General features: G+C 38.1%; 1 protein-coding gene across 1 annotated transcript; it reads left to right on the top strand.

The window, feature by feature from the left end:
* Positions 1-72: 72 nt before the first annotated feature.
* On the top strand, positions 73-15992 carry TMEM237 (transmembrane protein 237). Its single transcript, XM_074829969.1, has 12 exons — positions 73-1053; positions 1816-1849; positions 3323-3379; positions 5039-5152; positions 5532-5646; positions 6367-6527; positions 7147-7270; positions 8256-8447; positions 9355-9428; positions 9917-10010; positions 11226-11347; positions 13190-15992. Exons 1-12 carry the CDS (start codon positions 1036-1038, stop codon positions 13255-13257), a joined length of 1173 nt encoding a protein of 390 aa, XP_074686070.1. The 5' UTR covers positions 73-1035; the 3' UTR covers positions 13258-15992.
* Positions 15993-16091: the final 99 nt, after the last annotated feature.

Consider the following 16091-nt stretch of genomic DNA (forward strand, 5'->3'; position numbering starts at 1 on the left):
TGCAGCGGGGCGCAGGGGCGCACGGTTCTGTTCGTCCTTTGCTGGGGGCGCAAGCAAGCATTCCCTCAGTGCTTTCACATTTTCATCCGTACATATGTATCTCCAAAAAGAAAAATGCATGCAAAGCTTTAAATCGGTAAAGACTGGTTAAGTGTTTAAACCGTCGAGTTGGTGCGTAACTGCCCTCTCGGTGCCACCTCCGAGGCCCGGTGGTGGCAGCTCAGCTCACCGCACTCTGCTCGCTGCTGTTTCTACCAGCCGCGCTTACAAGTAAAGGCATTCTCTGTTCTGCATCCCTGCATGGATACTCAGCGGGTTGGGTAGTTTGTTTTTTTCCCCGAGTTGAGAGTTGCCCTGCGTCTCCTGCTCTCCCGGGGCCTGGCTCATCTTGCGCCAACACCGGGTTTCCCTGAGGCGGCAGCTACCTGTTTTGTGGGAGTCTCTTGGCTTCAGGGGCACTATGGCTATGTTGGCGCTCAGTAGCTCTTTGGTCAGTATCAAAACATCTCTAGAAACCTGTGCCCAAACTCCCACTTTGTATGGAGCCTGGAGCGAGTTCCTTCAGACACTGAGAAACTGGAAACTAATAGTAAGACTGGTATTTGTGCAGCAAGAGTTGGGGCTTTCGTACAGGTGGATAGATGACTGTTCACTGTCTGCTTTGTCAGTCTTCAGCGTGGCCAAAATCCAAGTGAGAGATTTGAGGCCTAATCCTTCAAACCCTTCCTTGCATGTGGCGTCTCATTTGTATTGGGTAAACAAACCTAAGTAAAAGTTTCTCACTGGAACCTGTACCAGCACGTGGAGGTACTGGTTTTTCAGTGTAAGTAATGTTTGCAGCCACAGAACAAACTGACATTGTTTCAAATGGGAGTAGCACTGGGCCCTAACCCAGGGCAGGAAGGTTCACATGCAGTTAATCCTGGCTGCTAGAAGCTTATTTTTAGTTCAGAATTAGCTGAGGTTCAGCGTGAGCAGCGTGAGGGAGTATAGACCAGTTCACAGTGCCTCTTTCAGGGAACAGCTTCAAATGATATGGGAAAGAAACAAGTGGTAAGTCTGTAGATCCTTGAGTCTTACCAGTCTTACAGTCTTTTTTATTTCTGATATCAACTGAATTTTTGGAGCATGGGAAATACTTATTTGTGTATACTCTTTCAATATAATTACATAATAGAAAATCTGAAAGTAAACTGCCTGCCTTTTTTGTAGATGAAATTGCAAGAGCTTGGTTTCAGATTGTTAACAGGAGATACTTACTTTTTGATTTTAGCTGTGTTTGACTTGCTAGTAAATATTTTCAAAATTGTATGAAAATTAGATGTCATATTTAAAAGTATTTTTCATGAATAAGCATATTTCCTTTTATTGCTTTTACTATTGTTCAGAATTTACAACTTCATTAATAGAAAATACTTAGCTCGCAGTGTGTAGTGTGCAAGTAATATTGAATGCATAAATTATTGCAGTATTTTGTACTTAAACAGAGTGACTGGTAAACTTTGCAGTGAAAGCAGTACCTTACGTGAAAAGTGAAAATTATTCAAGTGAAGTTAAAATGGAAGCTGCACCTCACACACAGCTGTTAGGTACACATCTCCAGTGCAGTGCCCATCAGAACTCTGGGAAAAGCATATTATTCCTGACTTTTACATACTACTTTTCTGTAACATCTCCATCAGGAGTCTAGCTATTTAAGAGGCATATGGAGCAAAACCTGCTTAGTGTGTTCTGACCATATCTGGAAACAGCTGCTTTCTGAGAGGTGGTTTCACACTGACAGAAGTTGACTTTTATCTCTCTCTCGTCTTTCAGTGCCCGCCTCGTGCCCTCCCTCCAGTGCCAAGGTAAAATCAGTTCATTCTGTGGAATTGAGCATGGGTCTGTACTGTAGCGTTTTTAAAAGTAACAAAATTAGGAGAAATAAGTTTAATAAACATCTGAGTAGATGTAACAGCTTTAAAAATAACTGCCTTTCTTGCTAATTTGTTGTCCCAGAACTCCTTACAAGGAATACAAAGCATTCTAAAGTTTTACAACGGCCAAGAAATTTTACTAAATTACCTCTGTTTTAATACTTTAAGAGATAAACCCTTTAAAAAGTTTCAGACATCTACGTTAGTTTTATTGATCTCCTTCTTTTCAATCTCTTCTTCCCTCCCTCTTCGTTTTGTTTCATGTTCTTTAGTTTATTTGAATCACATATCCTTCAGAACAGGAATTTCTGAAATTAGACTACATATTCTTGAGTATGGTTATAGGTGTCTACTAGTTTGACATAGCATAGGGAAAAATCTGGGCTTTTTTTTCAGTGTGGAAGGAAAGGCAATTATATAGTTTTTATGACATGGTACTTTAGAATTCCTTCAAACTACCTAAAAGCAAATGTGATATTAATGATTGACGACATATAAAGGTAGTGACTTTTTAGTAATGTATGTGCTCAGATGTTTCGTAACTGTTGTTGGTTTGTTACATATCAGGTAGTAAGACAAGTTTTAATTAGCCAGGTGATTAAAGCTGTTAATCTGATCCACAGCTAGCCAATCAAGAAACTGCATAGTCTCCAACAAAGAGTTGAGTCTTTGATTGCTTTGTACCCTTAACCCTGTTGTACACAACTGCTCATAAAGATAACTAGGAGTGGGGATAAGGAAATGAATCACAGAAGCAGCAGTGTGAATTTCACTGTTGTGAATTGCAATTGATTCAAAATTAACTTTCTTCTCCTCTTTGTTCCTTTTATATTGCTCTTCAACATTTTTCTCCTTAAACATGAAGTGGAAACCAAGGTGAGTTTTTCTGGCATTGAAGAGAATTATAAACATTGATAATTGCTTTTGGTGTCACTTCATCCTCTCTTTAAAGATAGAGTCTTATACTTTCCCTAAACACAGGCCGATTATTTAAACTGCATGGATACCTGCACTGCCATTGCTAGAACTGTCTGTTGTTTTTCTTTGTTCCCTTTACTGTTTGCTATTTCCATACTGAATGAAGGTAACCAAAATGTTGTCACTGTGCTCTAAACAAGTAGTTTATTCTTCAGAGCATGATCAGAGTATTCCAGTTTTTCACTTAACACATATGCATATTTAGCCTGTGTTGCACTTAAGACAGATTTCTTACCCTGTTTTCTTGCCTTCTCTGTGCTCCTGCTTGTGTGAACCGGTGAATTGTCATCTTACCTGTAAAAGGTGAAGGATGTCTTCACTTGTAAAAAGGAATCCCTTTCTTACGTAGCAGTAGCATGACTGTGAGAAAGAAGGAAACGAAGGTTTCTCCGTGCTGTGCACCTATACTTCTCCTTTATGTTCTGCAGATGAAATTCCACTCAGTCGTCCCAAAAAAAGGAAACCCAAAGGAAAGACTCCATTAGGTAAGGTCCTGCCAAGACTGAAAGCTGTGTTTGTAATCGTTGGTGAGACCTGCGCTGTAGCCAAGCTCCTGACAAATACACGGTTTTCAGTCTTATACTCTATTTTTGAGTAGTGTTCTCAGCTAATTTATTACAACTTATTTTATATTGAACAACTACAATCTTTTTCCCTGAAGTGTGTCATTTTAGAACAAGTCTGTAATGCTAACTGAAGTAACTTGTTCCATCCTCTGCTCTTTCTCCCTAGATCCATTCCTGGCACAGCATGTCTTGATACTGAATTGAAAAAGATCCATTATTCCTGCTATTTTTTCCTTTCTAAAATTTTTGGATACTTCATTAAATAGTCATTTCCAGCTGTAAGCTGCTTGTTATGTTGAATGTGTTAATTGTTTGAATTTTTGAATGAACTAAGATAAAACTCATTTAACAAGCTGGCTAAATGTCAGTCCTTGGTCAAATAAAGTCCCAGGTGAATCATTCCATTATCATCAAAGAGTTAAGAGCCTAAAAGATGACTACCACCAGAGCTTTTTATTTTTAGAAGAAGCAGAGCTGCAGAACAAACATACCATTTTAAGCAAGATTACAAGTCTGATGTATTTTGATAAAGCAGAATGTGTTGATAGAATCTGCTGGATTTCTGTAAACTAGTTGACTTGGGCCCATATGATGGTTTGATGAGGAAACCTCCTTTGTTTGCTTAAAAGAGTGTACAATTGAGGCCTCACTGAGAGACCTTTAAATGCAACAAGTAGAGCTGTTGCTAGCAGGGTTTCCAAAGAATGGAGTTTTGTTTACTGTTGTTTTCAGTGAGCTGAATGATGGTGCAAAGTAAGCCTTGGCTTTGGCCATTAGTTTGCTGGTTAATTTCGCATTTTAGCACAGCAAAGCTTTATAAAAGGTGGGAAAACCTGTGCTTGAAGTGAAAACAAAGATAGATTCAGTTGTTGTTATAAAATCTGAAGTACTTGAAAGAGCTATAAAAAGGCAGATGTGATTAAAATGGAGAAGTAACTGTCTGTCTACTTCTGATCATGCAAATTGATGCTGATACTGCTGCTAGAATATTTGATGTTAACCTCTCACGGAAATGTAGTTCCTCCAAAGCACAGTAATTCATCACTCAGACTGGAGTAAACATCCTTCAGTGTTGTTTTTTTTCCGCTCCTCCTTTATTCTTGTGGTTTATGTTTAGCATTTAAATTTCCCTTTTATATGACACTATTTTGCTTTTGCACGTATCTGTGTGAATCAGCTTGTAACAAACTGTTAATTTTTTTCTTGTCCCTTGCATTATAATCTTTGCATGTAGAAAGGAAAAATACAGAGGTATAGTTCTCTCCTGTGGTATATTTCTTTCAATCAGTCCTCTGTTGTATGTCCAAATGGGAATTGTGCTAGGTCTTGGATACTTAAATTTCCTCCTGGGCATGAAACTGTCAGGGCAAAAGGAGGGTTGTTAGTTATTACCTTGTATATTCTTACTTAATACGTTAGTTTCCTAACTCTTACATTTCCTAGCCAATACATTTTCATCTCAGCTGTAAGCTGGGCAAACACAGATGTTCCGCCCAATGTAGCAAAAAGCAGCTTTTTGTTGCATGTTTCTCAGCAGCTCTGAATTAAGGTTGCTGGATCTTTTCATCTGGTTTTCAGATGGCATCGTCCAAGCAGCAGTTCGTCGGCAGTCTGAAAGCAGTGAGCCCCTAACTCCTGAACCTCATGATGTCCCTCCTCAGAGGAAACGCAAGAAGAAGAAAGTACCGACAGGTATGTGAAATAATTGTAGATTAGAAAGAGCACTGAATAAAACTTGGTAGCACAGAAATATGACTGCCCAGTTGGTATTTTGGCTTAAAACATTTCATGTGCTTTTGTACTTAAAACAGCTGGAAGTAATTTCTGAGTGAGTGGTAGCTTAGAGTTTCGGTTTCTGATTTCACATTCCATAGGGTACAAACTCTTATGCAAATAATGGCAATACAGTTTTGGAAGTGATAAAATAGATCCTTTATATTGTTCAAAGCTCAGAAGATCAACACTTTTTTGCCACTGTGTTTAAATAATAACTATTTATGTATTGAAGTGAATGTATTTCTATTTTTATGAAAGATGTGAAACTTTCATGTGGTTTATTTTAAATCTTTAGATTCTGAGACCTCTTTTACCCAGCAAAATGTTGCATCCCTATTTCAGAATGGAAATGGCATGGATGTCCCTGAAACTGAAGAAACAGTGATCCGCAAACAGAGGAAAAGAACCAAGTGAGACAAAACTAGTATAGCTCATAATTCGGAATAACTGTGATAGTGAATGTGGCTGAGTGGTATTTTACATTGTCATATTAGAAAAATGTAAAATCTTGAAGTCCATGATACCATTCAGCCTGTGCAATAAATAGTATGTGTGCAGTTTGTTTCCAGGGTTAAGATCTAACATTCTTCACTTGTTTGTTTTGCATACCCGGATGCATTACAGTTTACATGAGCCTAATATTTCAGTCACATATATGAAAAAATTAGAATGTGTAATGGCTTTCTTTCATTCATACTATCTTTTTCTTAGTTTTGAGAGAAACAACTGCTTTCTCATCCTTTTTACTTGGCTTTTCTCCAAGAAAAATCATTTAAATCATTTTAGTCACCTTTCTACCAAGATCCACTTTATTGGCCTTGTATTAGTTTGTATATATTTTTTAAATTCTTAATATGTATTTCTTCCCACCTTACTGTTTTGACACAGGAAGGAATTGAAATAGAGAGGGAAAAAAACCAAAATCAAGGATTGGATTTACAGTTTTAGTTAACTAACTCCATGAGAACTTTAGTCCTTAAAATTATAAACTGGGGTAATACTATATAGGCCAGTAGCCTGCTCGGTTCTTACCAGTCAAGTTAGACATGTTAAACAGTCATAGGAGCCTTCAGGTTCCACATTTTACTTCCTATTCTTTCTCTGCCCCATTGTATGTTCCATGCTGATAGGAAACCTCGGCCAGCCGAAATGCCCTGTTCCAATGAGCTGGAAGTGGAGGAGGAAGACATCATTGAAGACGAGCACAGAAAAAGCCCAGATCAGCAGCCTGTGTTTGCTGCTCCCACTGGAATTAGCCAGCCTGTTAGCAAAGTGTTTGTTGAAAAAAATCGTAGGTACCTCTTGTGATTTAAGTAATTTAAGGACATTCTTGCAAGTAGAGGAAGCATTATTGTATTTAAAATCCAAATACTGCAGTATTAGGAAGAATTTTTTAAAAAGTTTTCCAGAACAAAAATCAATTGGAAATAAATATACATGATAATTTTTCAACAGTGAATATTAGTGTTGCTGTTCTGGCACGTATGGTTGAATTTTTTAATTCCATGGTGTGGGTGAAAAAGGCTGTCTGGTAGTACCTAGCTGAGCTTATTTGACCTAATACTGTCACAGTACTTTGAGAAGAAAATATCATTTACTATATTGCAAAAAGTCTTTCAGGTGGAAGTTTTTTGGTTTGTTTTTTTTTTTTTTTTGTACCAGGGAACACTGAGTAATTACGCAAAGTGCTTTGCGCATTCTTAAATCCCTAGCCTGACCCACCAGGATGCATCACGCTGACAGAGGCATCCTGGTATGAATGTAAGCTGACAAAGGGTGGGAAGTGGGGAGAAGAAACTTTCTGATGAAACTTCTGACACTTACAGGTTTTTAACACTAAGAAATATTAATGTAGAAATGATGGTGGAAGATAACAGTACTATGTAAAACTAATTTCCTCATTCTTTCAGGGCGTTTTCAGGCAGCTGATCGTGCAGAATTGATTAAAACCACTGAAAATATCAATGTACTTCTGGATGTGAAGGCTTCCTGGACTACCAGAGATGTTGCCCTCTCAGTACACCGAAGTTTCAGGTGAAAGATAAATGCTTTGATGTAAATAAGCAAAAATCAGGGTTGGGTTGTTTTTTTTTATTTCTCCCTGAAAGTTAGCACCTCTTCTCTATCATTGTGATGTATCTTTATTTTGGATATTCCTAATAAGTGGTGGTTCAGGATGCAACAGGTATGAAGTTTCTCAGTCCTTTAGCTTTTGGTATTTGTTGTCAAGAATATCTTTTTCTAGTCTAGACCTCACATGTGAAGTGCAACTTATAAAAAGGATAACTAAGGAAGTCATATTGCAAAGATTCAGACAAAATCTGAACAGCAAGAGATTGATCTGGTAACAAAAATATTAGACACCTACAGAAAAAACGTGTTACAAAATGAGATTCGTCCATCAGCTGTATGACTAGCATAAAAATACCTGAATTCAGATAGTTCTCAAAGAAAAATTGTTGATGAAAAAGATGGAGGAGTGAAATTGAACTGCAGCATAAGCTTGCACACAATAGCAGAAAACGTTGTGGTCGTGTTGTGATACAGAATGGGAAGATGACAGCCATTTTCTTCTCTGATGTATTTTATCTGGAAGCCTGCACTTCCTTCTCAGCTTTTTCTTAGCAAGGAAGATAATTAAAAGACTGACCTGGGGACAAATTTAAAAGCATTGGCTAAGTGCAAGGGGCAGTGGTCTTGGGAAGCTACAGGCAGCAAGTGGAAGTACTTGATTCCTGTAGTAGTAATGAAGTGAAGTAGAGATACGATCAGGCAAAAGATCTTGGTTCTCTTTGTTAAATGCTCAGGTTCTGGTGCAGTCTATCAAGGCAGGAAGCAGAAGTCCTGTTGCTTGGAATTTTTGAAACTAGATCAGAAAAAAGCACTCAGAAACAATCTGTGAAAGGCTGGCATCCTGTCATGGAGCAGGGTTGAACAGATGGATTCACGGCTTTTTCTGTCTGTAGTTCTTTGCCAGTTCAAGATGTTAAACTTGTCTAATGTTCTTTTCTCCATTCAGGGTGATTGGACTCTTTACCCATGGCTTCCTTGCTGGGTACGCTGTATGGAACATCATTGTTATCTACATTTTGGCAGGAAATCAGCTTTCCACAGTTTCTAACCTGCTCGAGCAGTATAAGACACTAGCATACCCAGCTCAAAGTTTGTTCTATTTGTTGCTGTCTATCAGTACAGTCTCAGCTTTTGACAGGTAAAATATGTTTGTATTTGAAAGGTGTATGTAATTTGTGTGCAATATGTTCCTTTCTCCTTCCCATGGCACATGTTGATGATTTAATGTGATAAAGAATGATTTTACACATGGCTGGTTGTACAGATAAAGGGCGTGCTTGTGCATTCAGACCTTTGTTACTTATTTCTGCCCACTGCCTACAGCCTTGCTTCAATGTGCTGGTGCTGTTTGTGTGATCATGAGGTAAACCAGATGGAAGAGCTGACCTGGATTTTTTATGGGAGAGAGTGGTGGAGAACAACTAATGTTTCTATCAGGTTCCTTTTCATGTTAATCCATTCCCCAGTCAGGTGTGCAGTGTAGCAGCATAAAGAGTGTTCCTGGTTTAGCTGCAGTTTCTGTGTTACAGCTTAAAAGTGGGAATGAACAGAAAGAGGAGCAAAAAAGACCACAGAGTAGATTCATAGATGTTATAGATGTTTCTTTTAGTTACAGACAGTTTCCATGGCAGCATGATAAGCCAGGGGAGGAGTTGGTGCTGTGGAAGAAATCCTTTTTTTCCATGGGATAGTGACAGGGAGGACACCTGAGTTATTTTAGCATAAGTTGGTTGGTGGTGTGGGCACTGAAATGAATGGTAAGTATTAGGGAGGAGATAGATTTCTCCACATTCTCCCTGCTCCAGAAAGGACTGCAGTGTAAAAGCTACAGACCTCATGGAACATCCTCCTTAGTTTCAATCTTTCTTGGATTTGGCATAATGAGGACCATTGCCATGTGTGTGGAATATAGTTGTGTATTAAGGCACTGTAACAGAGGCAGAAAAAGGTATCTTGCAAAAACTAAAAGAACAGTAGAATAGTGTTAGAGGAACAATAATATTATCATACTGGGCTGTCTTAATGACTCTTGTTTTTGTTATCAGGATTGATCTGGCAAAAGCATCAGTTGCACTGAGGGGCTTTCTTACCCTAGACCCAGCAGCAGTAGCCTCTTTCTGTAAGTATTTTGAAGTGGATAGGAAGTTGTCCAGAAAAGACCGTATATGGAAAAATTCTACATACTGTTTTCAGTGAAACCTTCTTCCCTGGTTATTTTCTGCTTTAGAATAAATGACTTGCACAGTAGTTGAAAATAGCATTCAAAGGCTATGAACACTTTGCTACGTATTTTTTAAAGCGTTTGCAATAGTAGCATTAGTGGGGCTGTTAGTGAGATAGTTCCTTCCCCACTTCTGAATACAGAACACAGACCTAGCAAAAACCGGAATCACAGCATGCCACCTTTGATGTAGCTGATGGATTACAAAAGTGCAGAAAACAGATTTTGATGTCAGGGGAATGTTGAAGAAGAGAGACTGAATTAAAGCAGACTATCACTGGAGGCAGTGGAGTGAAAGGAAAGAAAATGTAGTGGTAATTATCATGTCATGACGAGACAGCATTTTGGGGGTTTATATCTGACACTACTAATTCTATTTCTTCCAGTGTACTTCTCTGCACTTATCTTATCCTTGAGCCAGCAGATGACATGTGACAGAATTAACCTCTACACACCACCTTCGGAAAATGGCAGCATCTGGTACGAAATGAAATCACTTCTGTAAATTGTAACATAGCTCACTTAGGAACCTTAGTCAAACTGGTGGATTGAAAAGGTTATACAACATACATAAGAAGGTATTAATGAAGGATTCCCTTACCAAACCTGCCTTTGTCTGAGCTTGTCCTGAATCTTTGATAATTTCATTGAAGAATGAGAACTCAAGGATGGATTCAGTCATGTTGATTGCAAATCCATTATACCTCAAACAAGAGCCTGTTGGAATGATGCTGAAAATATAATGTCAGGAACCCTGAGAATCTCTTTTGCTGGAGAAATGGGATCCTACTGGGGTAACCCTTTTGTGTTCAAGGGCAGGACATTCTGTAGAGAGTCAACACAGTTTTTGAAGGAGATAGTCTAATCTGTCCAAGAAATTAATGTAATGGTATTATGGAAAAGTGGTATGTCTGCCACAGGATGCAAGGGCTTAGCAGATACAGCTGGCATTAAATATGAAGCATTGTTTCATGCTAGGAGATCTCATCCAAAACTGTTACTTTCTGAAGTAGATATTTAATAGACTTAAACTCTAGTAGCATGAGTTTTTATAATAGACCAGAAGTAGAATAGAAGCATTTACATGAATATTTGCTGGTTTGGGCAGTTAGATTTTTTTTTTTTTTTTATTTTAGGGCTTCTGTGAATGTTTGTAGTTTATTAAAAAGCCTAAGTTCTACTAACAAAACCATGACCTGCTGCTGTTACGACAGTAAGAAAAGTGTCAGCTAACTTAAATAATAACCTCTTAAAGCCCTATCTCATCCACCCCACAGCATCTGTACACAAGTCCTTGCACTGGCTTCCAGAGTTGCTGTTCACTTGCCTTGCTGCCTCACAAGGGAGTGCTTAAAAATAAGATCAGCTGATGACATTGTGCAGTGTCTTTCACCACAGCAAAATTTAACCATGCATTTTGATTTTTATTTTGTCTCTTGCCCAAGAAAAGGAATTCGCTGTTGAAATCTACAAGTGCACATTCTCTATGAGATAGTGGGGTTTCTTAGCTGAGTCAGTGTCTTTGGTAGTTGCTCTCTTCACCAGGCCTTTGCAATGCAAGACCATCAGGATGGTCCAAGTAGTTCTGTTTTCACATCTGGCTTAACAAGCTTGTTTTTATCATACTCTGTTGAAATTATTATTGTAACCTGTACCAGCAAACCCCTAACTGCCGGGTTGATGTGCTTTTCCCAGGACGGCAGGTGCAGAAGAAGAAATTGTTCAGCCATGGGTTGTGGTGAATCTGGTAGTGTCTATTCTAGTTGGGACAAGTTGGATCTTCTTGTCTTACCGACCAGAGCTAGACCACAGTGAAGGTAGGAAACATTAATAGGCAAAATTTTTGTTCAGGCTTTTATTTGCTGTGCTCTGCGTTTGGTGTTCAGGAGTAGTCCTGAGAAATTTTGTGGCTGAGGAAGAACAAGCATCACTGAGCAGCTTTCCAAAGCAAGTGCTTCTTAGGATGCTGGTGTCTGTGTTTGATTTTATAAAGAAAAAACAGTAATTTAAAAAGCAAAGAAAAGCCTTGTTTGTCCCAGCTGAAGCAACATGAATTTCGAAACATGAGAGAGTGTGCATCTCTTCTTCATTGAAGGGAAAAATAATTTTTACTTCAACAGTATTTTGTGTATTTGAAATGTATTTATTCTGCTTGTGTTTTAGAAAATTCCTTAATGTTATTGATGTTCCTTTTGCAAATGCTGAATGTGTTTCAAGTTCCGGAATCCGAGCTTGGAAAATTCAGATTTGTGCTTGCAGAACAGGACTTCAAATGGGGACTGCTTGTGTTGGCCCAGGCTAGAGGAGGGTGCAAGCAACTCGTCCCCTTTTCTTAGAAGAAACTTTGCTAGAGGCTGGGCCTTCTGCCTTTTGTTCTTCCAACTGGGATCCAAAAGATGTATCATAACTCAGTTTTCCTATCAAGTGCATGCAGCCTGTGACTTGGAAGTTGTGCTGTACATAAAAATAGTTAAGTTTCAACTCAACAGGTATCCAAAGAGTGTCATGAGTTGAAGCACAGATTTGTGTTTGGGAGGCTGAAGAAGATTCAACTTACTTCTTCAGATTACTTTAGAATTTTAATGTACAGGTTTCTGTATTGGAGCTGGTCCCAGTTACTCTGATTATGTCTAATAACTCAATGAGTTAAAAAGAAAACCCTAGGTGGCAGCCTTTACAATCTTTGACAGTAAAATTTATAAAAGATGTTTAAATTGTATTTTTTTAAATAATAAAGACTTACTCAGGGAACCCAGTGGCAGAATTTAACTCAGGTTTTGATGAGCTTTTTTGATATTTACATGTGTCTACTAAGATTAGAAATCCTGCTTCAGAAGTTTCAAGGGAGAAGTTCTGTTAAGACTTATCCCAAGTAGTAGAGAAAGTTTATTCTACTAAGGATGAGATAGCAAAAGCATGTGAATCTCAAACTTGAGTGGATAAACCACATTGCTGCATGTACAGATTGTGTAACTTTACCATGTTGACAAGTTGCTGGCAAACACAGCCTGGTCTATATGCTGAATGTGTTGTTAGCAGGACAGAAAATACCCCTATGCTGAGGGTGCGGTATAGGTACATAAGGGAGCCTAGGCACGAGAAAACTACCTTCAGCAGCACAGAGCTCCATCCACAAGGGCTAGCTCATCAGCTGCTTAGTGTGCCCAGCTGGATTTCTCTGCAAGGACCTCTTCACTGCTGACACTATGCTGTCTCCTGTGCCTGAGGTGTTGTGGTGACAGCTAGCTGTGAGCAGTATCATTCATGATTCTTTCTGTCCCAGGTTCTAGTGTTGCTAACTTACACTGTGAAACATAGAACAGGTACATCCATAAATGAATGAGTCTCTAAACAGAAACTTCCTTCTTGAGTCTGACACTCTCAAAACTTTAACAATCCCTCAATCTACTTCAAAGTTCTGTTTCAGTGTCAGGTTGAATGCAGATGATACTGTGTATGATCAGCTGCTAACGTAATTGCTAATTCTGTTAATTTTGGGGGGCAACAATAAAGACAGTGGTGCTGTTGCTGAGTTGTTGATACTATGTTTGGGAAGAAAAGTAGGAGACTTGAGGGAATGCCAGAGCACTTTTCAGGAGTAATGAAATTGTATTCTGGTGAAACTTTTAAAAGAAAACATATTTTTTTTTCTTTTCTAGAACTGATGTTTCATGCTGACATAGAGGAATTCCCCCAGGGAGATATCATACCCAGAGTCCAGCCATAGTGTGGAACAAGCATCTGCAGATATTGTAGTTGTGACTGATGGCTCAACATGTTGTATATTATAGCCATGTATTATAACTTTTGTAAAGAAAAAATGTATTTTTATATTGTATATATTTGATTTTGATCTTTTTGTGTATGCTACAACTTCCAAATGTGATTGAAAACTTTTATACTTTTGCTTTTTATTTTACAAAGGAGATTAGTGCATAAAGTCAAGGTGATTTTGTAAATATTGCTACCTATATAGCCAAAGAAACTAAATGGATGCAGAACATCAGGTATTCAGTGGTTTTTTGACTGCTGTTCAGTCTTCAACAACCTGCTTTTGTTACTAATGCTGATAGCAGTCTAAATATTGTCTAGATTAAAACAAATCTTACAAAGAAAGTAGTCTAAAGAAGATTCTAACAGAACAGGAAACATAAAAAACACAAAGTAAGCATAAAATAATCTGGGTTTAGTTGTCATAAAAAGTATTTGCTAGAATAAAGCATTGGATTGTCAGGGATTTGATTAATAATCCCTTAAAAGAGAATACTTTATTTTTCTTCATGTAGTTCTCTTGACAAAGATCTTGATGATAACAAGTTCTTTCAAGTTGATGTAGATACAAGAAACAGAAGTTTTAATGTCGCAACAGTTTGGTTAGCTATTGAATACCTAAATACATCTTTTAATCAAGCAGTGTGGTTTTGGGTTGCCAATGAGATATATGTACATCCTGTAATTTCTTGACAGTCAGGACACACAACTATTACAAAGCCATTCACAGGAATAGTGTTACGATTTCTCCTTATTTTGTATGGCAAGAGCAATAGTGTTTATCACTTCTCTTTATAAAGAAACGTGGGATTTCACAGATGTTAAAAATGTTCCTACTTCTGTTTTGTGGAGATTGATTTCCCCCAAAAGGATATATGTTTTGTGTTAGGATGGAATGGGAAATTCTTCCTAAAATTACAAGAAAATGCTTACTAAAGCAAAACAAAAACTCTGCATCAACCCACCTTCTATGTAGTGATGTAGTAGTAATAGTGACAGTTAGTGGGTTTTGATGATGATCACCAACATTCTTTTTCTCTTATATTAAAGTGGCAGAATGAAAGCACTGCAGATGTGAATAAATACAGATGTATTGCAGGATGAAACAATCTCCTTAGTAGACATAGACAAGCTAGTTTGAAATCCATTTCTCATGAAAGTTTCCCCCAAAGCCCCAAACCTATTTGTATATGTTATTTAATATGTATTGATCTTGCATTGTTTTATTTAATGTGTGTGTCTAAGTGTGGTTGTGAAGGGTGTGCAGTTGTCAAAGTTCCCTGGAGAATTACTGTACTTTCTAGTAGTGAGGTTAAGAGTAGCCAGATAAAAGACTCGAAGGGGGACATTAAAGAGCCAGTAACTTTCTGTACTGTTACCTGAGTTGCTTTAAAACAAAGATGGGAATATGATTAACTAGGGCTGCTGCCCTGTTGGAGGCTTGAGTTCTGGTATGCCCATCCAGAAAATTTAAGTAATTCAAAAATTCAATGTTCATGATGGGTTTTAAATGCTGTGGTAACAGGAAGTGGAGGGGGGGGCGGGCAGGCAGGAAGAGTTCTACCAGAATTAAAAGATGTTCCACAGCTGCTGGCTGCATTCTGGGGCACTCTGTTGTGGGAAGGAGCTGTTTACCATTTTTGTAAATTGTTATGGCTCTTGTGTATGTATATTTGCAAAACTGTAGCTAAATTATGGCTGGCACTGCATTCTACATTAAAATGGTGGGATTCAGGGTGCCACTCGCCTTCCATGGTGCACTGGAGGTTCTTGTCATGATTCGGCTGTAGGAGATGGCGGATGAGGCAGTACATAGTGTTCCCATGTAGGTTGCCACCACACTTTCTCCAGATGTGGAGTGTTTGATTTACAGAATTGTTGCGCTCCTGAAGATGAGATTAATAATGGCTTCTCATTGCTGCTTGACATTTTTGGCATCTTGGCATGGTAAGAAGTACAATTTTGCCCATAAAGTATAGAGCTCAGGCAAAACTGTGCTAAGGCATCACATCAGTACAGGAAAAACATGAGTAACATGATTGCTTGATTTCTGACATTATTACTAGTAATTGGCCTTCCAAGTATCCCTTGGACAAAGTGATGCTAGCCAAGAGCCAGATTTGCTCTCATTGTGAAACACAATAGTTTGTTCAGGTGGTTGAGCAGGGATAAAGTTAATGAACTTAATGGGATCAATATTTCAAACCAGGCTTGCCTTTCCAGTGTATCTTTTTGAGAGGATCTGAGTGTGTACATATTTAAACTAATGAGGTTTGAGGTTGCCATTTAAAATCACACTTAATGAACAATTTGATGGCTAATTATCTATGTTACAAAGTACTTTCCATTCTATTAAGTCTCACAGTGGAATGAGTTTTAACTGAGCTTTTTTGTTTGGTTACTTGAAAGTTTTAGAACAAGTTTACAAAATAGATGTTTAATTACAGAACATGCAGTATCTGTAGAAGCCTTAACTGAAGTGCTGTTGTGCATTTCCATACCATTGTTTTTAATGCAGTATTTTTGTGGTAATGAAAAAATTACAAAGATGTTAGTGCCAATTTTTTGGTTTTACATATATGAAACAAACAATTGCTATAAACTAGTCAGAAATAATTGTACTACTTTGTCCTGTTTCCAAATGATTAGTCTGTTTAAAATAAATCAGTCTAGATTTTTTTTCAGTGCTAATATTATGTGTACTCAAGCTCTGAACGGGTTACTGTGGGAAAACACTTTTTCTTTATTTGTGGCAGTGTTGTAAATAATGGCTCTGCTTTCTCTCCATCA

This window comes from Strix aluco, chromosome 6 (assembly GCF_031877795.1).
Source record: "Strix aluco isolate bStrAlu1 chromosome 6, bStrAlu1.hap1, whole genome shotgun sequence".
NCBI classification, from domain to species: domain Eukaryota; kingdom Metazoa; phylum Chordata; class Aves; order Strigiformes; family Strigidae; genus Strix; species Strix aluco.

Excerpts from the sequence above, each read along its gene's own strand:
- TMEM237 (XM_074829969.1), top strand. Across the intron at positions 5,647-6,366 it reads AAACAGAGGAAAAGAACCAA|GAAACCTCGGCCAGCCGAAA; the intron begins GTGAGACAAAAC and ends CCATGCTGATAG. Across the intron at positions 6,528-7,146 it reads AGTGTTTGTTGAAAAAAATC|GGCGTTTTCAGGCAGCTGAT; the intron begins GTAGGTACCTCT and ends TCATTCTTTCAG.